The following is a 24,536-nucleotide window of genomic DNA, read 5'->3' as shown; positions in this document are numbered from 1 at the left end:
GAAAAGGTTAATTTCTAATTAAATGTAATAGAAGAGTTTATATTCTACATGCCCAGTTACTTGTAAAGAGCATTTTGCCATGGAATTGTCTTTGGTATTTCAGTGATTATGCAGAATCATTTGTACATTATTTTTTAAAGTGGTCTTTTTGCCTTGATATACTGCAATTTGATTTTGACCTCCATTAAATGCTCAGAAGAGAATTTCAGAACTTATTACAAGTGGTAGTAAAACACCTGGCTTTCTTTTAGTGGGATTTTTAAAATTTTATTTCTAGCTTTACCCAGTCTTTCATCCTGCAATAAAGGATGAAGTAAATTATGATTATCTCTGGGCGTTTGAGTATTTTTTTCCTCTGAGTTAGTTTAGTGCTGAGGAGCAGGACACTGGATGGTCCATGAATCTCTGGTAGGGTTTTGTGGTGGCACAAAGTAGGCTTCCTCAGAATGCTGCTAGCCAGATCATGGTTTCATTCACAGAACTGATCCATGAAACACTTCTTACTTTCTTTTAAGGCACTCTTGTTACTCACTGACTTTAAATTAGGATTTTTTGCCAAATTGCTGAATCTACAGATTGCTTTAGGTGAGGAGCTCTTACCTCTGCTGCGACAATGGGATTGCCACCATTCTTGCACTAAAATTCACTTTTTTTGGTAACACTTCTGGCTTCCTGCCATAAAATGATTAATCTTTTCCTTGCTTCTCCATCTGTCCCTCTGGCATATACATTCCAAGCACTATGGTGACTTTCTTTTGGAACACGTTGCTGTCAGATGAAATAGTAATTAGGAGAGGCTTACTCTGTGTGTGTGTGTCAGTAAACAGATACAAGATGCTGCCAGCATAGTAAAGAAAGCCCTGCCTTCCCTGCTTCACAGCTGAATGTAATTTGTAATGGATCTCTCCTTTATATTGCTGAATCTGCCAATTGGACCTTGCTTTGTGTTAAGGATTGGTGTTTTGTACCAGAGGGAGATAAAGAGTCCAAAGTGCGAAGTCCCCGGCAGGTGCCTGGCTGGGAGGCTCCAGCAAAGGGCTGGCTGTGTCCTGGCAGTGGCTCCCGGGGGCTGAGCAGGGATTAGCTCCAAGTAGTTGGTGCCAGCTCAGAGGAGCTCACCTTGTGCTCACCTGGGAAGCCGTGGTGAAGCGATGCAGATGGCAAAGCACAGGTCCCTGCCTCTCCTTGGGTTACCACCCTGGAAAGCAGAAATCAGCCTTCTGAAAGCAGTTCTGGCCTCTTTCACTGATGCTTCCTGACAGTTTTAAGAGCAGCTGAACTGTCTGTCAGTCTGAATTTCTGATACTCTCTCTTAGAGCAGAGCTACTCTTGCATTCAGAATACTTTATAAACTTAGATAACTTCTGAGCATCAGGCATGTGAATGCTTACTTTTCTTGCCTTTAGATAAAGATAAGAAAAATCAAAAGGAAGGAAGTTAAAATTAGTTAAGCCAAGCAAGGTAAGACACTTCTTGGTAGCAATAACATTTCATTGGATGGGAAGAGAAAAAGGGGACAAAATGCTGAGCTTTTCAACCAAGTTGTGTGTTGAAAGCCCAGTTTGGAAGTGGGTGTAGTGATTTGACAGAAAGTGATTTGAAGCCTTAGTCCAATACTGGAGTATTCTGCTATCATCCTGCTTATCCTGAACCCAAAGGGCACTTCTTGGATCAGAGTGAGAGGTGAAACTTTTCATTTCATACCAGTTTGGTAGTTTTAAAAATAGAGTAGTGTCCCATGTGTATCAGTGATGTAATAGGGGATTTTGGGTGCAGCGTGTGAGATGTTGAGTAGCAGTGTCTCTAGATGAGGTGGATTAGTTACGCACAGCTGCTTTGAAAATCTGAGGCTGTTGACTGTGATACAACCCTAGAGTTATAGCTCAGACATTTGGGAAACTGAATTGTACTCTGTAGGTAACTCTTGAAAGGTGCAGATACTTGCTCTTTCCCCAGCATTTAGCATGGTGTTATTTCACATCAGGTTGTTTCAGTGAGGAAACAGAAGGAGGAGGAGGAGGAGGAGGAGTATCCTCCCTTGGAAATACAAGGGATTTAGATGGGAGCAGTAGTGAGTGACAGAGAGGTCTTGGTAGAGCAATTTATCCAGTTGAACAGACAAGCTCTCACATATGCAGCTCTTCAACACTCCTGTTGGTTTGTGAAGATCTGGCCTTTTATCAAAACAGATCAAATCTAAGATGCCTCTGTTCTCTTAATTATTACATGCATGTTCTGTTCTGAAATAATTGAAATTATTCATCTGGGGTTTATAATTCAATTTATTCTAGCTTTTGTATCATAGACTAAGTCCAGAATAATACAAGGGTAGTGATTGCTCACCAACAGGCTGCCTTTGTGCCTTCCTTCTGGAACTCTTTTGTCCAGGTATGGGAACAGCTTGGTGGGAAAAAAGACTCCGTCCTGGACTGGTTTTCTGTTGCCAAAAGACGTGACAGTAGCATAAGCAGTGGGTTGGCTGTCCTCACCCTGCAACTCTAGAGGATGCAGTACTTACAGCACCCCTTCCCCAAGGGAACCATTTCCTTTCAGGTCTCTGCCTTATCCTCAGAAGGTCCCTCTGAGGTGCTGACAGGACCAGGTGGCAGTGCTGCTGAGAGCCCTGCAGACACTGCTGCTGAGCAGCATCTCTAGTGCAGAGCTCCCTGTGCCTTCCCTTCAGGGAGATGTTAATCTGGGTGTCATAAGCTATCTGTCCATGGCTCTGCTCAGCTATCTCAGGAACTTAATTATCTGTGAGACCTTTAACAACAATGGGTCAAATTGACCAGTGATTGCCAAAGTGATGAGAGAAAAATTGATTTGAGGAACCGGGAGGAGATGAGACACTGATAGTCACAGCAGCCCAATATCCTTAGGATGCCTGGCTAACAACATCACTGGTGCTGTGAGCCTGCAGTCAGGCTCAGTCTGAAGAGGCAGCTAAATTGCTGCTGGAGTGAGTGAAGGAATGAAATTCTGCCTTGCAGTCTCCTCTGTCTCTCAGCTCATGTCACCCAGAGCTGTGTTTGGCTCTGCTGAGTCCAGGATGGTTCTGTAGCACAGAGGAGGACACAACACTTTGCAGTTTTTGGCTTCCATTCTGTACCTCTGCTCCTGTGGAGTTTGATACCTATCTCTGTATTTGGTTAATGAGCTTGGCAGCTTGGTCAAGATTTTAGGTCATTTTTGCTTCTTGAGGTAGTTTTTTCTTCTCACCTTTCTGAGTTGTCCCTACAGAAGCAGAAGGGAACTTGTAATTCCCTTTCTATCACTAGAAAGGTTCCATTTTACAAATAATTAAGCATATGAAAGTGAGAGTGATACTAAGTCAGACATGATGATTCTGGTTATAGACACTATGGATTTTTTGAGTTAACTCCTGCTGATGAGTAGAAGCATATATTTTTATACAGCTAATACAATCTTGATTTCAGTGAGATTTGGTCACTTAATTTTTTTTCTAATTTTTGCATTGAAGCTGTAGAGCTTCAGTTCTTACCTGTTGAAGTGTCTTTGCTAAGTAGAAAATATCTGTATTACCACCTCTCTGTTACTGAAATTGATATTTCAGGATCATTTCAGTCATTGCCTTAATAAGATAAGCAAATTAATAAGCTTACTATTTAAGCTAAACAAATTATGCTGTGAGATTGCAATTAAACTGTCTGCTTTGTAGTCCTTTTAGTTCATGAGATCTGCCTGAATCCTGTCATTTTTACATATTGTTCATGAAGAACTAATGCAGCATGATCATCATCATTACAGTAGCATTCACAAGCCAAAAAGCATAGGGGTGTTGCTTTACACTTACCCAGTCCTCTTGCACTTCTGTTGTCACATTGAGAGCTCACCTTTGTTGCAAACTCACAGCTTTCAAAGTCCAGCCAGTGTAGCTTGCTTCCTTTCTTTCTAGGACTGTTTTCTACTAAAAATCTAGGAGGTCCTGAATTTAATATTAGCAATAACTATTTTTAGTTTACAGGATTGAATCATAATCAGATTACTTCAGACAGGTTTATTTTCCACTGAACTCAGGCTGTTCTCAGTTCTTTGGTTCCTCTGTCAACCTTTCAGTACTTTTTCTGCTGTCAGGCTCATCCATATCTGTAGTATCATTTTATTTTTAAATGCAGGGCCAGAATAACCTTCTTGCATGTTTGTGCAGAAGAGTTAGTGCTTTAAAACCTAAGGAAGATAAACTTTTCACTTAAGAGATAAGCTTTTCCTGAACTAATCTGTCTGGAGCAACTAATTTTACTAGATGTATAGCATTAACTTGACATAGATAGCAGTGGTGCAAGGTAAAAAGCCAGGGGTGTTGTCAGAGATAGGTGCTGCTCCTTGGCATGTTTTAGTGCCTGCAAATGAGGAGGTCTTCTTCTCTTGCAGGAAAACTGATAGTGAGCTCTGTCCTGCCAGACCTCTGGTGTAGTTTGGAAGCCCCAGTATGAAAGGTGGGTTAGGGCAGCAGAGGAGAGAAGAGTTTCCCAAAGGGAAATGGGTAGCAAGGAGCAGAACTGTGTATGGTTCTGTGGCTACAAAAGGGTTTGTGAAAGGAAATTACCTGCTTGTAACAGTGACTGTTGTATGGGTTGCATGTCCTGGGAGCCTCTGAGCAGTATGGCCATGAAGTGACTGCATCACTGAGAGACCTCACTGCAGCAGCAAGAGGTGAAGGGGTTTTTGGTGAAAACTTGGAGGAGGAAGAAGAGATAGGATTTATTTATGGCCTAGATGCTTAGTGTACAAAGAGGGGTATGGGCACAGTGATAAAGAACGGAGAAGAGAAAGCTTTAAAAATAAAAGAAATGGCATAGTGTGAAGATCCAGTTTCATCTTAAGGAATCTTCTCAGACTGAACCTGTTGTTCCTGACATATCAACCCTGGAGTTGCACTGTCAGGTGAGGTATAGAGGTTTGGTGATCTGTAATACCAGTGAAACTCCAGGAACTCCAGGAGATGGAAGTGCTGTTCTGCTCTGGAAATAACTAAAAGGCAAACCAGAGAGGAAGCACCTCCCACACTAGCTGCTCAAAACATGGCAGTGTAAGATGTCTTCTCAAGTCCAAGTCAGCTAAACAGAGGTTTTAATTTTTTCTTTTTTCAGCTTGGAAGCTTGTCCATTCCTTGGCTTGTGAGAGCAGAGTGAAATACCCTATTTCCTAGCCACACTCACTAATAGATTCCAGTATCTTAGAGAGTTGCCATAGTGATAAAAAAGGGAACAAAATCTGCTTGTCTTTCTGGATGGCAGAATTATTAAATTAAATGCATCTTTTCCATTAAAGGAGAGTTGCATTATCATATTTCTGAGAAGAGCTGCTTTTGAGTAGAAATAACTTGTTTAAGCTGGTATCCTGCATTAATTGTGTGACTTCTTCAGGGACTTCAAGCCTTGCCTTGTGTTTCTGTGCTGGAGAGGTTCATAGCATCCCCCTCTCCCTCCCCTTTTGCATTGGAGGGAACAGCTGCATAGGAAACACCTTGCTTGTGAAAAGGTCTGCTTTAATCTGGCAGAATTCATTGCAGTTGTGACCAGGAAGCAGCAAGGAGGAAGAGTTGCAAATTGCAGCCCAGAAACACAGGTATGAAGTGTGGGTTGGCAGAAGATGAGGGTGGGATGAAAGGGGCCATCTGGGGATGAAGGACCCCAAAGAACATGGCCTGGGGTGGTTGCTTCAGGTGGAGAAGAAAGGAGATGAAGTGGCAGAGAAGGGGGAGCAATCTGAAGCTTAGAACCATATGGGAGCCAACTTGAGCAAAACCCCCAGGTTTTTGGGGAGGAGTTTTATGCTTCTGTTGTAAAGGCAGTGGAGTGGCTACCACCCTGTTGGGTTGAGTAGCCCTGTGATACACAGCTGTGTCCTTTTGTTGCAAGTGGAAGGAGAAACAGCTGTCATGAGATTGCTTTTTGCCTTCATTGCTTCCAGGGAAGCAAATTTAACCAACTTTAAGGAAAACACAAGTCCTTGGTGCTGGCTGAGAGTCCCATGTGAAAATGACTGTTCTTACTAGGCTGCTTATTCCCATATTCGTGCTGTGTTATCTTCTTTGATGACTTGTAATTACCTAATACTCTTCTCCTGAACTAGCTAATTCAGGATCTGAGATCTGTTTCAGAAGTACAAAAACAAAGGTCTTCTGAGTATCTGCCTTCCCCCACCTGCCCCCTCATTTCACATAGGAAGAAAGCTGGGGGCAGAGGCAGGAGCTGTGGAGTTGGAGCCTTCTGACTCGTTTGCTGTGGAGCTGCTGTTTTCAGTTTGCAGAACGAATAAGCAGTGTCCAGCCTTTACTATGTATGTGCTCAGTCATCTCCATTACATGTGCCAGTTGTTTTTTGAGATTGCCATTGGCAGGGCTTGAGGTGCAGTTTCACAGAAGGTCGCCTGATCTGGGTGTTCAGATAATGGACCAGGAAATGCCAATTAATGCCTCCTGCACTCCCCCATCTTGTCAGCATTTGATCTGCAGGGGATCTGCCCGAGTCTTCTTTCCCTTTTCCTATTTGTTACTTCCCAGCAGTGAGGAGCTGGCAGTGTTTTGCTGTGCTGGAGTCCCTGCCTGCCCGTGTTTGCTGCTGGAATAAATGCTCAGCTTCTCCTGGGGCTGCCAGGGAGGGCTCTGGAAAGCTGTTGATCTTAATGCTGTTTGGCAGCAGGTTGCTTTGCCACTAAAAGTCCTTGTGGATCCTTGCCTGGGTTGAAAACTGTTATAAATAGATGAGAGTTTGTTAGAGCAGTTCCTGCACTGCGTTGTGCACTTGTAGGCTCTGAAGTCTCAGTCTTGTTCATAACCTGAACTCCTCTGAGGCAAAATGGAGCTTAGAAAAAGTGCTGGAACTGCAAACATCTGTGAGCTGTGATAAACTTGAGTGCAGTCCCTTCCGATTTTTGTCCTCACATTCACTTCAGGAGTTGCCAGGTCAGAAAGAAAGAACATTTTCTTTTCACATTTTGATTATTTTATTTTTTTTAAGTCTTAGGCATTCTGTTTCAGTGGCAGCAATTTACAAAAATGGAAGCATAGGCTAAAGGCCATGTCTTAATGTTTTACAATATTATCAAACTGTCTGGTTTATTTTATTTAAATTGTAGACTGATGTGACTCTACCTTTAGGTTGCTTTCACTTAACTGAGGCACAGCTTTAGACATTGAAACACAGTGTAGCAGAGAACAAGTATGAATAATCATAAGGTTTCAAAGGGAGGCTACTCTGCTTCCAGTTTGGTTTCAAAGAGCAGAGAAGCATTTCTTAACAGCTCAGTCAAGTATCTATTACTTAACGACCACCTAGAAAAGGAAAAATTATCCTCATCGTAGTAAGCACTCAGACTGGAAGACTTAAAAGGTTGTTTTGCTGTTGTACTGAGTTGTGAAATGTTTAATAACAAGATCCATTGAAAAGGAAAAACTAAAATAGAAAGAAACAACTGTGTGGTACCTGTTAGGGTTGCTGTTCCTTGGTGATTTTGAAATATTCTAGTGATTTAGAGTTCTAACAAACTTAAGATGAAACTTTGTTCTTTTGAGATGAAATGCTTTGTATTTTCTTCCCTAAAAACATATTTCTAATTTTTTTCCTTTAATTAAAAAAAAAAATTACTCTTTCTTGATAATGAAGCAAGTTAAGAACACCTTTTTGTTTCTTTTGGAGCAAGAACTTCAGTTTGGTGTAAAATTAACTTGGCATTTCTGCTGCCTAAAGAAAAAAAATAATCTGCTTTTGGAAATTCATCTGTGTGTAAGATTCTGCCAGAGGCTTGTAGCATTACCTTGTGCAAGTCTTGGGCAACTTTGCTGTCTGCACTGAGCCTTTCCCATCTCCTCCCTGGTGGCCTGAGCACCAAGGTCTGGGAATGTCTTTGCTGTCTCCTGAGAAGGGCCATGGAAGCAGTGGGAAGAAGTTCTTGTGTGTGCAGCATTCCTCTCCCAGCTCAGGTTCAGCACTGCAGGGGCTCCCAGGTTGGGTGTCAGGAGAGAAAATTGTTGTCAGAATTGTGAAATTTTAAAAAACCCTCCACTAAAGCTGCAGGCAAGTTCAAAGATGAGTAGGAGGGCCAAGTCCTTCTGCAGACAAGTGGGGTTGGTGGTTGAGGATTTAGATGGAAACTGAGTAACAGCCAAACAGGTTATGTGCAGGAGCCTATTTCTGGCCTCTGAAAGATTTAAGTAGTTGGTTAGAAGCTTCTTTCTCAGAATCTCACTTTTAGTTTCAGAAAGTTTCTTCCTTGTTAATCTGATAAACCCTCACAGCATTAATGTAGGTGCAAGATGGTCCTTTCTCAGGCCTAGCCTGAAATAGTGGGTTAAGATGAGTGGGTAAGTTTATTAAATAAACCACTGTGAATTCTTCAGAGAAAAGCAGCCAAAAGCCACGTTGTAATAAAGAATTATTTTAAAAAGCAGTTTCTTTGAACACAGTCCTACAAGACAAGCACAGAAATAAACCAAACACTTTTTGTCTGTAAAGATATAACATTTTTTAGAGTAGAAAAAGGCCTGGATCTGTCACCAGTCACTCTGCAGGGTGCTGATTAAGGGAGCATTTTCTAACCTAAAGCTACTTGGGGCACTGCTGGGCCAGCTGTCTGGAAGCCCAAGTGTACAAAGTACACTGACAAAAAGGACAAGGCACAGTCAAATTGTGTTTATTGGACTCTGCCCCAGTATAACTTATTGCTCTTAAGCAGGGTTTCATCAGCTGGCTGTTCAGTCTGATCCCTGTAAGCATGAAAAGCAGGCACTGAGCAATCCCTTCTTAGGAGGCTGTTGCACTCCTAAGGTGGGCAGTCCATCTGCCAGGCACTGGAACTCTTCCTGAATCCTTGCTGGTAAGATCAGTGGAAAGACCAGGGCCGTGGAAAAGAGAGTGTTGTGAAAGGAAGGGGTAGAGTGGTTGAAGGATGGGGAAAATAGGGTTTAATATTCAAAGAAACACTCACTCAGTGGTTGGATTTATTTTTAAGACATTCTGGCAGGTGATAAAATCATTGAGAAATCCTCCCAGTGCAGAGCTGGGGAAAGCACAACCATGATCTGTCACCTTGCATTTCCTCTCTGTTTGGAGGGTGAAGATGGATCCTTGTCTTAGTCTTCCTCTTTGAAAGTACATTCCTGCTGAAATGTCATTTTAGGACCTTTTGTCCAGTATACTCTAATAATTGGCTCAAGCAATAGAGGTTTCACCACTGAGGAGACTCTTCTCCAGACAAGATGGCTCTCTGGATGGACAGTGGTCTTTGTACTCAACCAGGGGAATCCCTGTTTCAGTTTGCTACTTCTAAGGAGTTTTGAGGGTGCCATTTGTCAAGGATGTCAGCCTTAGATAAATGTCCTTTTGTTCAGATGCTTTTCCTCAAGCACCAAAACATAAGTGATGTTCTGTATATTTGTCTCCCTTCCCATCGAGCCCATGTACAAAGTTATGTACAGGAAATGGACAAAGCATTACAGGATTTGATGTTTGGTTTTCAAAAGTTTTTCTCAGTGTTGGAGAAAGTAATTTCTGTCAATGTAGGTTGGGAAGGATAATCTTGTTTTCTTCTTTGCATTTGCACAATCATTGGTAAGTTGAATTGCTGGACTTCAGACAGATAAAAGTTTGCAAAATATTTTTAAAAATAATTAATTTCAATTTCATTAAAGTTGTGAACTAGAGAATTGACTGTTGAGCAATATAAACTGCAGTTTGGTCTCTGAATGCAAAGACAGATATTTGCCATGTTTTCTCTTTCTTTATTATTCCCTTGGAATTGAGGAAATTACAAGAATTTCATTCATTCTTTTCCAGATGGGAATGACAGGTAACACCAGTCCCTTTGGGCAGCCTTTCAGTCAAACTGGAGGGCAGCAGATGGGAGCTACAGGAGTGAACCCTCAGTTACCCAACAAGCCAGGCATGGTGAATAGTTTGTCTGCCTTTCCTGCTGACATCAAGAGTACTCCTGTCACCAGTGTGCCAAACATGGTGAGTGGTGCCTGCCTCTTCCCCTTCTTTGTTGGCTCTTGATGGAGCATTCTGGGGTGGTACAGCTCCTGCAGCATTGCTGAACACCTTCTCTGTGGTCATTGAACAGCAGAGTTGCCTGAAGGTTCCTCACCAGTGCTCTGCAATGCCTGCAGAGAGTTTGTCTACATTTTTATGCAGTATTTAACTCCTAAGCAATCACAGTGTTTTATTGTAAGAATTGCATTACATCAGTTAATTCTGTCTGGTACATTGAGTTCTAAACCAGATGAATGTATCTCCTCTGTAAGTGCTCCTGGTAGGTTTAAATTACTAAATCAATTAGAATGTGTTGGATACATCATAAACTTCCCTGCAACTAACTAGTACCTTTCCTATCCTGTGACTGTGTGGTGAACACACCACGTGTTTCTCAGTTTGTTGTGGATGACTGGCAGCTCACAAGTTTATGAGAATAGTTCTTATTAGGATACATTGCCTAAGTCTGTAGTATTCTGTTTAATAGAGTTTTCTTTTTAAAGTGAATTTAAATATTCCCATTTGTCTCAGTATGTCTGTGTATTAATCAAACTGCTTGTGTTGTTTCTATGGAAACTCCAGCTTGTTGCAGTTTATATTCTTATCCATGATAGCAGTTACTATAGAAACTTATAAAACCTTCCATAAGATGCAAATTGCTTATTTTTTTTAGATTAACTGGAAAACCAACTATTTTTTTGGCACAACTGATGCTTGTCCTTGCATCAGTGAATTTGCTACCTGCCAGTCACTAAGGATCTGTATGAGAAGAAATAGGAGGCAATAAACTTCCTCTTTTCTCCTGATTTAGAAGACTGCTTCCTAACTTTTCTTTAGTTATGCTGTAAAGTCTTTAATATCATCTGCCATTCACTGCTTATGGTTATGGAAATGAGCTGGGGAATAGGAGTAGGACCATGTTCAGAGGATCATTTGCACTCAGGCAGAGTATCTGTAAAAGAGAACTTGCTGCATGACTACTGTAATTTTGTTCTTAAAATATGTTAAGTTTGGATCAGGTGTAAAGCAGATGACTGATTTCCCTGATTCTGCTGAGAACCTGCAACTCTGCCTGAGGTGCTGTGTTCATCTCAGTGTCTGCCTGATCCTGTAGCATCATTCTGTGCTCTTGTATATACCAGGTTTTGGGAAGCCTAAATCTTAACATACTTGCTAGTGTAGGTTGTAATGCCTTCATTTGCCATCAGGGCTTGTCTAGTGGTGGCAAGTCACTGAAAACCAACTTTTTCTTTCTCCCATCTTGTGCAAGAGACAGAGGAAAGGGAAATGTACCTCCCCAGTACTATCAATCACAGTTTCTTTAAAATGTCAAAAATGCAAGTCATCTTCTGAGGGGAATCAAAGCCATCTTTCTCTGTTTCTCAGTTTTCAGAAGCTTTGTATGTCCAAGATATCTTTCCCCTTCAAGCCAATAGGGAGCCTCACAGCCATTTCAGCCTAGAGACACCTGTACTGTAGATCCAAAAGGTCTCAACCCTGCTTATGGATCATGTGGTGATCAGAGTTGATTTGTACTTCTGATGTTATATTTTAATATATAAATATATTTTATATTTTCCATCTAAACAATTTTATTGCAAAGTCAGGAATTTAGAAGGAAATATCATACTTGTTAAACTTCAACCTTTACTTGGCAGCAGTGGGTAGGGCAGTGTAATTATTTGGTAATAGTACATACATGGCCATATGCTATTCCTTCCACAGGGTCTTTGCTTTATTTGGCATGCAGTATGAGCAGTGCCCTCTGAAAGAGCCTATAGTCAACATTTTGTTCTATTTTTTGCTGCTCAGTGTGTGTCTGTGGGCCTTGTTGACTGTATGTAGTAATACATTTCACTCCAGCAGCCTTTTCTGTGGCAGTCCTCACTGGAGCAAGCACAGACTTTGTATTAGTTAATTCTCCCAGTGCCTCTCTGAGATAAAGGTTTGTTGTCCCTGTTTTAAACATGAGACAAGAGGCACGAAGAGGGTAAGGCTGGAAGAATCTGCTGACTCTGAACTTGAGGTTTGTAGGCTCTGGCTTGCCTAAAGCCTTCTCCATTTCATATGTTAAGACATTATCTAAGGGTAAAATAACATTCACATTGGTTAGATTTATGCTCCCATAAGTTGTGGAAATCTGTCTCACATTGGGCAACTTCAAATATGACCCAAATTGCACTTGTGAAAAGTTGTTTGTGACAGAGCAGCTCCCCAGAGCAGAGTTGCAGTGCTTGAACTGTTACTCCATGCTCCTCTGCTGCAATCCCTTTGCTGTGTCCTGTAATGCTGCAGGACCCTGGAGATGGGGCTTTGGTTTAATGTGTGTGGTCTGCCTGAGACAGGCTCTCCTCTTTTCCTGAAGGAGGTAGGAGTGAAGTGGAGAAGGGCATTGTGTTACCATCCCATCAGAAATGAACCCCTGGAGGATCAGCTCAGACCCCCCCTCGCTATGGCAAGCAAAAGACCAACTGTGTCTTTTAAAAAGAACCTCCAGGGTTCTGTGTGAGGTGGCTGGAAGCTCCTATCTTGCTAAACCAGCCCTCTATACTGTCCTTATCTGAAAGGACCCTGAAAGTACTACTGCATGTGAGAGACAAACCCATGGGGATGAAAACATTGGCTAAATGTGGCATATCTGAGGCAGGAAACCAGATTCCACCATGATATTAAAAACCTCAGTTGCCACTAAGAATATCCGAAGTAAGAGAAGAGGAAATAAAAAGGTGCAGCCATTGTCTTAAGACTCTTAGGTCCTGGGAAGCAATATGGTTTTAAAATACTCATTCAACCTTTTGCTTTTCTCTGTGACCTTATGCATGTGCTGTGAAAGTAAGTTAGAAGCTGAGTCTGTTTCTTGACCCACATTGTTCTAAGCATCATTATGTGCAGCTTCCTTGTCCCAGACACTAACCAGGAGTTCTCCCACAGCATGGCAGAGGCTTCATGCTGGCAGCCAGGATAACCTTTGCTGCAGCAGTGGATTTTTATTTTTTTTTTTAAACCAAATTCATGCTACCACTCTCCTAAGAACAACACACGCACAGTCCTCCCCCTGGCTCCCACACCAAGTGCTTCTCAGAAGCATTATTACTCCAAGTCCATCTTCCAGCCCTTGTTCCAAGCGTGACCTTACACTGGACCCTGAGAAGCACATTTGGTTTAATCTCTTTAATTAGGAAAGAAGTAACGAACCTTATGGTATTAAAATGATTAAAAGGTCAGCATTAAGGTATTAATTTTCAGTGCCAGCCAGATGGATTGGTTTCTTTCTTGTTTTGTTTTCTTAACTGGATTCACACAGCATATTAGCTATTGCTTTGTGGGACTGTTTACAGAATACAATCAGGTTTTCTTACAGAATGGGCAGCATGAAACCTGAAATGAATGACTTGTTTCCAAAAGGAAGATGTGGCTTCTGACATTGGAAGTTTTGGTGACAAACTTTTGAGATCCAGTGTGACTTCAAACTGCTCAGTGCAGGACTGGCAGTGCCTTGCTGCAGTGAGATCATGCAGAGTCTCTGGGCTGTGGCAGAGCTGTGCTCTGCACTTTGGGGCTCAGCACAGTGTGCAGCCTGGATGGAGCTGAGAGCCTCTTGGGTTTGGGGTTACCCAGACTTTGGGATGTGCTGTCAGCAAGGGGAACCCTGCTTTGCAATGTCTGCAGTGCTGCATGTTGTGAGGGTGGTGATGGATGGGTTCTTCATGGACAGACTAAACCAAGCTGTAGTATTTCTACGTGGGTTAGGAGTAAAACATGTTTGGCTTCCAGATAGCAGCTTGGTTTCACAGTTACCCTTATGACCAGCAGATGGAGTTGAGAGAATATTGCTTTTTGCAAGAGAAAGTGATTGTTTTTCCTCTATTCTCTTGACTTAGAATTTCACCAGCATGTCTTCTCTTGCTATGTTTTCCCTGTCTCTTGTTAAAGTACATCTCAGCTTTTCTGTTGCAATTTTCCTCGTTTCTTGGGGTTTTTGTGTCTTTTGGATTTCTTTATTAACTTTAGCAGAAGTTCTGCTCCATATTGGTAAGTGGAAGTTGGAAGATGCTCTGTGCATGGACCTCTGGAGGCAAACCTGGCTTGGTTAGGGGTCTGTGCCTCTGTGAATGCTTCAGATAGAAGTCTTGCTAATTAGAAGCATTGTTCAAAAATGACAGTTCATGCTTCTGTCCACTTTATGCCCCCCAGCTCTTTTCTGAAGGGGACCCCAAGATCCCACTTCAAGCCCGGAGCTGAAGGGGAACTGTAGAGATTTGGGTGTGTTTTGTCTTCTTTACTTGGGCATGAGTAAAGATGGGGTGGAGCCTTATGTTTTGCAGATACTGCAAGGGTTGGCTGCTTTTGAAGTCTTAATGGATAGAGTGGATTGCTGCTTGATCTTCAAGAAATCCTTTTGGGTCAGGGCATCTGTGCTGATAGAGCTGTAGTCATGTCTGTTGACTGGTAGGGGAGTAAAAACAGGAGAACTTTGGCTTGGGAAACAATTCTTTGACTGGGATGAAAACATCACTTCCAACAAGATTTTCTTTGGCATGATCTCTGTATTTTTCTGCAGATTGGCTGAACTAATTGTTTCCTATTTGTGTCACAAGAATTGTTTCAGCAAAACCTCTCTGCTCTTGTGAATTTGTTCTCAAAAGAAGTGAAAGACTTCATTTTGGCTGCATGCACTGGGAGCACCAGTGGATCCGTTTCCCTCACCTCCTTGCCTTTTATTTCTCTTTTTCTTGCAAACTTGAGACAAACTGATAAAACAGTTCCTCTTTGTTTCATTCAGACTTACTATAATCATGATCAGTGGCAGGGACCCCACCTCCTCCATCAAATACCAGACATTGTGTTTTCTACTTGATCTCCTCAGCTTCGTTCTCCAGAAGAAAAAGTGGCTCTTTAAGACCTAATGTGCTGGTGCTGGGGTAGTGAGATCTGGTGCCAATCTTTTCACTCACCTAAGGAAATGACTTTTGGTGCTGTTACAGGCTCTGCTTCATAGGCTGTGAAATTTTCTGGGGTGTCCTTCTTGAAGGTCAAAAGTAGAATGGGTTCTAAATGGTGCATTTTGTCAGTTAAGGATGATTTTACTTAAACACAGTAAGCAGACTTTGGTCAGCAGCTCTATAGAGAGCACTGAACTATTTCCTCTTCCTTCCCCAGCATAATCCTATTCTTCATATATTCTATTTATGAGTGGTTTTAATGGCTGATTTTCCTTAGGTAGTGTCACGGTTTAATGCTCAAACCAGGACAGGTAGCTTGGAAGTTGGTGAGCTTTTCTGTGGTAACCTATATTTACAGTGCATAATCAAAGTGATTCTGGGGACAGTTTCACATTTGTCCATGAGATTAATTCAGGCTGTGAATCACAGGGATTTAGGCACTTTTGAAGTCCCAGATCTGTTTGTGCAGGTGGAGTCACAGCACACTGTGGACGTGTTTAATTTTGAAACTTGGGTTTCTACATTTGTTGTCCTTCAAAGGTCCAAGAAAGTGGTAGAAAAGCTTCTAAATCTGCTGAAGAAATGACATGTTAAGGAAGCTATTTCTCTTCTGCAGTGCTGTGTTTCAGACTGCAGATCTCTGTGGGTGTGCAGGGTCTGTCAGGAAGGGCTCAGGCATTGGTACAGAAGTGTGTCCATAAGGAATGGATGCTGGAAATAAACCAGTGGATTTTACAGGCTGGTACAACCTTAGAGTCACCTTGTAGTTAACTTCAGCAGACAGAACTCGATCCAGATTTAGGTGGCCCTTTCTGGGAGGAAATGGTGCATGTTCTGCCTTGGAAATTTTCTCTGTGAAAGGAGTATCAGCACTTACTTGTGAGAAAAAAAGCTAATTTAGGCTTGGAAAATCAGTTCTGGCTTTTACTGCAATATATAGAGACTGTTGGACGGTCATATAGTTTTGTCTTCTCCCATTGGACTCCTTTTTTTGTTGGGGACAAGAAACTGGGACTAAAGAGTATGAAACCTGTAATATGAAAAAAGAAAAGACTTGAATTCCACCTCAAGTGTAGTAAGAACTCATTCCTGTTGCAATCAATAGTTGATCTGTCTGATGAGCAGAGGATTTTGAGTGGCTTGTTACTATACCTGTTGTTTGTAAATGTCTTGGCAGAGGAACCTCTCAGTACCTCTCTGTTCCTGTGGTGCTGGAGCCTGTGTGGTCACCCTGGCACCCAGGCAGAGCATGTCCTGGTGGCTCCAGTTGTCATTCCCGTGTCAGATGAGGATCAGAACTCCCAAACCCAACGCTCACCTCTCTCTGTCCCCTCAGTCCCAGATGCAGACCCAAGTCCAACAAGTGGGGATCGTCCCGACGCAGGCGATGGCGACCGGGCCGACGGCGGATCCCGAGAAGAGGAAGCTGATCCAGCAGCAGTTGGTGCTGCTGCTCCACGCTCACAAATGCCAGAGGAGGGAGCAGGCCAACGGAGAGGTGCGGGCCTGTGCTCTGCCCCACTGCAGAACCATGAAAAACGTCCTCAACCACATGACACACTGCCAGGCTGGGAAGGCCTGCCAAGGTGAGAGCATGGAGCTGCTCCTGGGAGCTGTCCCGTGTGTTTGTACCTAGTGATGCTCTTCTTGCCAAGAAGATCTCTGTACCCCGCACAAATCGGGGCCAAAACTGGTTCTTCAGTGAAACAGCTGCTGCTTTTATCATTGCCTTTGCCCGGTTTCTGTTTCTGATCTCTGTGCAGTTGTCAGTATAGAAAGCAAAATGCAGTATTTGCCCTTTGGAAGTAGGGTGGTACCAACAGAAACTCAAAAGCAGAATTTCCATCTCCTCTGTTTATATAAAAGGGGATGCAATATCCACCATGTCTTTGCCTTCCTAGTTTGCTTCATTTATTAGGGCATTATTTCTGGGTCCCAAAAAGGTTTAGTTGCATTGAGCTGTATTTAGTTACCTGTACAGTATTGCTTGTGAAGAAGAAAGAATAGAGTTGATCTAAAGAACCTGAGGTTATTCCAAACCAGTTAACCAAGGAGTGACCTTAGCTCTCTTGCCTGTCCTTGTTACAGTTGCCCATTGTGCATCTTCGAGACAAATCATTTCCCACTGGAAGAATTGTACTCGGCACGACTGTCCTGTGTGCCTTCCCTTGAAAAATGCCAGTGACAAAAGAAACCAACAACGTAAGTGATTGTTTTACTGCTGTCACAGTGGAGCAATACTCCTAAAGTAATGTCAATCAACTGGGTAGTGTAGGAATAGACTTGGACAGTGCCCAGCAAACTTAGCAGCTCTTTAATAATCTTTTATAAGGATGAATACACAGGTGAGTTCTCCTTTCTGATCATTGAAAGCAATTTATTACTTAAATTAGAGTGGTTTGGTTTGGAAGGGACCTTAAAGCTTGTCTAGTTCCAGGTGCCCTGCATGGGCAGGGACACCTAAATACACAGTAATTCAAAAGGAAGAGTCTGGGATCAAGCACACATCCATTTTTAAGGGGTGTTGCAACTTGTAGCTGGTGTTTCACTGTCAGACAGGTTAATAGACACCAGTTATATTGCTGCTTTGGATGTAGGTAGGGTTCTGGGGACCATATAAACTGCTTCATTATTTTTCTTCCTGCTAGAAACAACATGACACAACATACTAGTGATAAAGAAGAATAAAAAATGTTTATTAAAAAAAATACCACACAGAAGTTACATTGGAAGGTTTGCTATTCATCAGATCCTTTGAAAAGGTGCCAAGGTAGAAGGTTTTACAGCTAAGATGCAGCAGTTGTAGAAGTCTAAGTAATATTACACCTAAGTATATTTATATAAGGATTTAAGAAGTGGAAACTATCTGAAGGACTTGCAAAGCTTGTACATGTGAACTGTGTTGGAAGCATTCTGCTGATTTCCATGAAGAACAGTAGTAGACCTTGGAGGATACAGAGGAGCTCTTAGATTAGGTGAGATCAGAGCAGAGGGGAGAGTAGCTGGTGAAACTATTGAGTTTTTGAGCTATTGAGGATTATAGTTTTAGGAGGGTGTGTTTTCCCTCCATGACTGAAACAAATATGAATACAGGGCTGCATGGAGGTAAGGCTTTTGGTTTTGTTTTACCAAACCTCTCCTTGGTAAACAAGATATGTCTTGTGTGTTAAAAGCAGTAATTTGCTGCAAGTGATTATTTATGTTTGGCCTTCAAAAATGTGTTGAAAGCTTTGCTTTTTAATGTGACATGGTCCATTTGTGCATAACATCATTATTACACAGTTGTTACCAAAGTGCTAACAACATCTAGCGCAACAGAATTTTTATTTTTTTTTAATACAAGCTGCTTTAGAAAAGTAGTTTGCAGTATTTTTTAATGTTATTCATACAAATTGTCAAAATAGAAGGCACTTAACAAAAATATTTTTGTTACGGGATCAAATAAGACATTGAGTGCCACAGAATATAATGGGTAAGTGTTGAGTTTATCTTGTTGTATGTGTAGGAGATAAACATGAAAACTTCTTTTTAATTAATCAATAATCCAGTGTCAGTGACCATGGAGATTTGTGGCTTAGTATGCTGAGGTGCAGGGTTCTTGGTTCTGAATTAGGTTTCTGGGTGAGACAGGTGACACCTCACTTGAAGGTAAAAGGTGAATATTTGTTTAGAAACATTAAAGGATACCACTTTTTAGGCTTTCAGAAATGTTTGTGAAATGATTTACATTAATGAAATGATTTACATTAATAAATGCATTTGGAAACACTGTGCCTCATCAGGTGGAATCTAAGCTAAGCTAGGTGAGTTTAAGGATTGAAGAAGATACTGGCTCCTTTAGCAGTAAATAACAATAGCATTTGCTACACTGGGGGCAGAGGAGGATCTGCATGTGATCCATATGATGACAAACTTTAGAAAGGGAAAAAGAAATAATCAGCATAGTGACCCTCATTACTTTTGCCTGGCTGTTGTCCTTACAGACTGAGTGACCACACGTGGTCATTGAGGGCTTGGAGTCCTGGAATCTTCCTTTTTGTGTTCATGCCTGTGTTACCCTTTTTGTTCCAAGTCCTGTTGTCTCTGGTGGGGTCTTTCAGGAGGCTCCTTTGAAGTGTGCCCACTCTTAAAAAGTTCAGCAGTTCAGCCCTTCTGAAACGTGGCAGTGTGGTCCCTGGCTGCCACCTTTCCCATCTGCAGTGGTTCATTCCCTCTGCCTGCTGCAGAGAAGTCCTGGGTTTTAGGTTGTTGCCTGTTATTTAGGTTATTATTGTTAGTATTAGGTTATTATTGTGTCTTTCACAATGGAGCATTTTATTATGTAGAATGACAGATAAAATGAGGATGGAAAAGCAGATTTTAATTCACTTTTGAGTCTAGGAAAAAGTATTTTCCCTTTTTTTTCCATTTCCTGTCTAGCATGGAAGTTATTCTTCCTTCCACCTGTAAGGTGAGAGATGTTGGTTGGTTGTGGTCATCATACAGGCTAATAAACACCTAAATATTATCTAAATTGTTTACCAAAACCCGTGGCAGGCTCAGCCCCTTTCTCACTCTTCAAATTATTTTAGATTATGTCAGTACAACCTGAAACCCATCAGGGCTTTTCATATCTCTGAATAACTTGGGTTTTAGGGTAATTTTGCCTTCAGAGGATTCATCTAGTGACTGCTCAGAATGGAAATCTGCCAACAGATCTTCACTGTTACCTTTGTGTCCAAGGACACAACATTTCTGCTCAACTCAGGGTCTTCATTCTGGAGCCAAATATTTTGATCTAATATGGGATTGATGGGAGAGAGGGAAGTAGAGGAATTAATTATTTCTCCCCCCCTTTAGTTTACTGTCCCAAGCATGAAAATCTCATTTAGCCTTATATTGGAGCCTACACTTACATGCCAGTAATTATGGGTTTATCTTACTGAAATTTTCAGCACTTCTCTTTAGACTGCATGTATTAATTGCTAGGTTTCTTGTCCTGTAGAATCAAAGGCTGTGTTTCTCCACTTGGCATCTCAGATGTTGTTCTGTCCTTTGGCAGAAAAATACGTACACACACCATACAACAACGTGCACGTTCTGTTGGCTCTTGGCATGGTTTCTTTTATTGTTTGTCCTCATTGGTTTTCAGTTTTCTCTTATCCTTTTCTCTTTTTTTTTTTTTTTATAGCCCTTTTAGGATCTCCAGCTGGTGGAATCCAAAATTCCATTGGTTCTGTTGGCACAGGCCAGCAGAATACTCCATCACTAAGTAATCCTAATCCGATTGACCCCAGCTCCATGCAACGAGCCTATGCTGCTCTTGGGCTGCCATATGGCAACCAGCCTCAGACACAGCTGCAGCCCCAGGTACAAGGCCAGCAGCCAGCCCAGCCTCAGGCTCACCAGCAGATGAGGACCATTAATGCATTGGGTAGGTGGAAGAAATACCAAGAAACTTCAGTGGTTAAAATAAACATTGAATTTTTCCGAACCATCCAGAGTACTGATTTCCTGGTCGTGTTGATTAGTAACTTACAAGTATACTATTTATAAATGCTGCCATTCATTGATTTCTATGCTAGAAAGCTTTGACACTGCTGCTTTCACCATATAGCAGTACTTCTAGCTTTTTTCTAAAACACATTCCGTAGCTAATGCTGTCTGAGGTGACTGGACAGAATTGCTGAAGGACTTTGGTTTGTTTAACAAACATTCCACCTGTCCTAGCAGAAAATTCTGTTATCAAATGCTATTTTCTTTCTGAAGCATAGTTATTACTGTCTTTTTAACTTACTGAATTAGTCTTAAGACTTCATGAATTTTACTAGTTTTTGTTAAAAAAAAATTGTTCAGACTGAAAGCAGGGTTTTTAATTATTATTCCATAAATAGCTATATACATGCACCACAGCTGATATTATGATAAGTACGTATCTGATACACTTTTGTTAGTTAATCAGGTGGATCAGTACAATGTAGTTTTGTTATGTTATTGTCAAAATTGTAAACTGGATACTAATTATGTTAATTTTTGTCCCAAAGGAGCCAACCAGATGAACCTTCCCGCAGGAGGAATAACAACAGACCAGCAAGCTAGTCTTATTTCTGAAACTGCTCTTCCAACATCCCTTGGGACAAATAAGTAATGCACATATTTTCATTCTTGCTCAATTAAACATTTATTTACATGCTTACCTCTAAATAAAGAGCATGCTTTAAAAGCTGATTGTCATGGCCTGGAGATGATCTCTCATTACGCTCTGCTTTCCCTTTTCAGTACTACACCTATCACTTTGTCCCCTTCAGTGGTCCCAGAATATTTAGCATTTTTAAATGACTTTCCAAAGTAAGAATGTTTTGTATTTTAAGTTGTAGTTCTTTATTGTTGACACTGTGTCTTGCAAACTCCTGTGCTTTGCTGCTTTGGGCACTGCAGTTGGCTGATACCAACATTTCACTTAAACAATGTTTGATGCTCCAGTGTTATTACTTCAGGCATCAAAGACACAACAAAACTCTGCATTCTTGTACTGTAACAGTCCCTTTTTATTTTAGCCCACTAATGAATGATGGCACAAATTCTGGCAATGTTGGAAACCTCAGCTCAATGCCAACAGCTGCACCTCCTTCTAGCACCGGGGTAAGGAAAGCATGGCATGAACATGTCACTCAGGACCTGCGCAATCATTTAGTGCATAAACTGTGAGTATTCACCAGGACTGTCTGTTTACTGAGTACTGTTAAAGAATTGCAATGCAGTAGCTCTACTGTTAAGCTGAAAAGTTGTTGGGAAAAGTTACCAGTAGTGGTTCTCTGGTGCTGGGTCACTGGGGATGAGCTGTTGCTTTTAACCCTCCTGTTAATTCTTCATGCTCATTAAAAGTGGGCATGAAATTTGTTTATATTGCCAGTAAGTTCACTCTGCTGTAGAAAATATGTGTTTAGACTGTTAAACCTTGCATTTTTTCATCACTGAATTTGCTTTAATTATGTGGGGAGTAGGGCAACTTATTTTTTTAAATGATTCTGTTACGCTCTTACATCTCTGTATGAAGGAGTGTCCAGGATGCTGTATGAGGGAGTGTCCAGGATGACTGTTACAAAGCTGTATTGCATTACATTTCTTTCCCTCTGAACACTTTTTCTTCTGTTCTCCTTTCCTGTAGTGTCCAAGCCATCTTCCCCACCCCTGACCCAGCAGCACTGAAGGATCGCCGCATGGAGAACTTGGTGGCTTATGCCAGGAAGGTGGAAGGAGATATGTATGAATCTGCCAACAGTAGGGTATGTTGCTGCAGTCCTGCTGTTCAGTGTCTGTTCCAGAAAAGTAGTGTCAAAAATCTTAAACCTGTAACAAAAACCAGAGAAACATTTCAGTGCTCTCTTCATAAGTAATGCTTTCTGTCTGTGACAGTGTTTGTATAGTCCCAGGCCATCTGATTAGTGTCATTCCAAGCTAATTCACCTCCCTCAGTGCTGTGAGAACCAGACAACATGGTCTCAGCCCTGTCTTCATTCTTCTTAAAAATGTGATTGATGTGCATGAGGCCTGGAGCACAGCTTGCAGTTCTTATGTTTCCCTTGCTGACTTTCTTGTTTCTGGAAGTCTCTAAATAGTGTTTGAAAACTTTCTTAATGTCTCTTCACTGTTGGAGATTTTCTCTAGGACTCTGTCCACTTACACTGCTTACCTTTTACCTGCACTCTTGGAATTATTTCTCTTCCACTCAGCAGCACCTGAGAGTTCTTTGGCTGAGACACAAAGCTGGTTCACCTTCTCAACATCCCAAGATGCCTGTTTGCCTGTGTTTGTCCTTCTGCACAGGAAACAAGACAGAATTCCTGTTCTAAGTTCATGATTTTTGCTCTGTGCTGAGACGTGTCAGTTCAAATCTCTGCTCCTCAGAGGGAGCAAATCCCTGGTGATTGGCATGCTGAGGATACCATTTCATTGTGGCACTGTGGTAATTCTGCTCTTAAAGGAACCACTCCCTGAAAGTTTTCATCAATTAAAGACAATATTAATATCATCAGCTAGTGAGATCTTACCTGATCAGAATCTAAAGGTCCTTTTTGAAATACAGCTATCTAAAGAGAGTGGTTAGTGTTGTTCAGTAAGGTAGTAACATTTAGAGTCTGCCCCCCTCAGACCATCTCCCAGAAGAGCTGAAGAGGGACTGTGAGTCTTATTTCCTAGAGGCAGATAGGCAGTGGCTGTACTGGTAATGCCACTGCTGTGTCAGGGACTATCATATTCTCCTTGTGGCTACCAAGAGGCTGTTTCACAAAACAAACTTGTCTTGATCACCCTAATAGAACAACTTCAGAGAGAAGGGGGATTTCATAGCCTGACATTGGCATCTAAATACCTTCTCACTAAGGAGGAGTGTAGTAGACTTCTGGTTATAAAGCCATAAGTGTCTTCTCACCTCTGTGTGAGATGAATACCCAGAAGTATCTTCTCTTCATCCCTTAAAACAGCTATCTGAGTCTCATTGCCAGAAGTCTCTTTGGGAATTCATTTGGTGGCTCCAAGCAGCAAACTTGGAAGAAGGAATTATTTCAGAATGTCTTTACAGTGCCACATGGAATTGCATCCTTCTTTTTGAGAGTCATCCATTCTGCTTGGGCACAGAAAAACAGATTAATATGAGGTGGCTTTGTAAGCAGTTTGCTGATGTCATAGTAGTATGTGCTCCTTGTGAACACATCCTTTTTCTGAAATCTTTGCAGTGTGAAGATACAATATTAAATTTACAAGTGGGAAGGTATAGGTGAAATGTCCTAAGCAGGAAGAGGGAGGGAACTGTAATGCTTTAAATTGAGCAGCAGAAAGTGGCTGCACTGATGGATTTTTGAGACATTTGGAGGAGGGAAGTGACCTAAAAATAAAGCTTTATATTGCAACACTGGACTTTCTTTAAAAAGGTGGTGAGAAATACCTGGCTCACTGTTTTTCTGAAACAAACTCAATCCTATAAGTTCTACTTTAGATGAAAACTGGGTGAAGACAAAATGATTATGGGACAAGCATCACTCAACCTTCACTCCAAGTAACACTGGATTTTTAGGACTTAGGTGGCCTCACAAAATTAATGTAGTCCTGAGAGTTTGTGGGATTTTTTTTTGGTTTTACCTTTAATAGGTGCATAATCTCATGCTTTCTCATCTTGTACAGATGCAGTGTTTAGTTGTCTGTGCCTGTGGACTATTTTTCACTGATTTCTTCCACTCCTTTGGGGTTTTGTCTGCTTTTGTTTATTCCCTGTAATGCTTGTTGGTAGTCAGGCTCTTTAGGAAAAGAATGGTTCCTTCATTATGTGAAAATTGATCTGTCCTTAACATCTGTCTCCTGAAGTTAATTCAGCATAACTGTGTTTCTGGAAACATCATTTCTTTTGTCTGTGGATTAGTGGAGGTGCTTATTATGAAAATAACACCTAAAAGTTATTAACACTTAGAAAATAAATCACAGGAGCCTGTTATTTTTTGTCCAAGCTTTAGTCTTTGTCTAAGAGGACTACTCTGAGAAGGGTGGTCAGGAAGCCAAGCCTCACCTGTTTTCTGGAAGCTTTGTTTTTCCTTTTCTTCATTAAAGCAGGGATGAGGTTGTCTCAGTG

General features: G+C 41.5%; 1 protein-coding gene across 5 annotated transcripts in view; it reads left to right on the top strand.

Annotated features, from left to right (window-relative positions):
• CREBBP (CREB binding protein) overlaps positions 1-24,536 on the top strand; it is an 85,396-nt gene that overhangs the window by 24,639 nt on the left and 36,221 nt on the right. For all 5 annotated transcript variants that reach the window (XM_030460042.1, XM_030460041.1, XM_030460044.1 and 2 more), the window contains 7 exons: positions 9,798-9,974; positions 16,272-16,521; positions 17,024-17,137; positions 20,106-20,348; positions 20,959-21,058; positions 21,472-21,618; positions 22,083-22,200. In XM_030460042.1, coding sequence (XP_030315902.1) covers positions 9,798-9,974; positions 16,272-16,521; positions 17,024-17,137; positions 20,106-20,348; positions 20,959-21,058; positions 21,472-21,618; positions 22,083-22,200 — 1,149 coding nt within the window. The remainder of the gene's footprint in view (positions 1-9,797; positions 9,975-16,271; positions 16,522-17,023; positions 17,138-20,105; positions 20,349-20,958; positions 21,059-21,471; positions 21,619-22,082; positions 22,201-24,536) is intronic.

The sequence above is a fragment of the Calypte anna genome, chromosome 14 (assembly GCF_003957555.1).
Source record: "Calypte anna isolate BGI_N300 chromosome 14, bCalAnn1_v1.p, whole genome shotgun sequence".
NCBI lineage: Eukaryota > Metazoa > Chordata > Aves > Apodiformes > Trochilidae > Calypte > Calypte anna.
The sequence above is the reverse complement of the archived record's forward strand: the minus strand, read 5'-3'. Positions and strand labels throughout refer to the sequence as shown.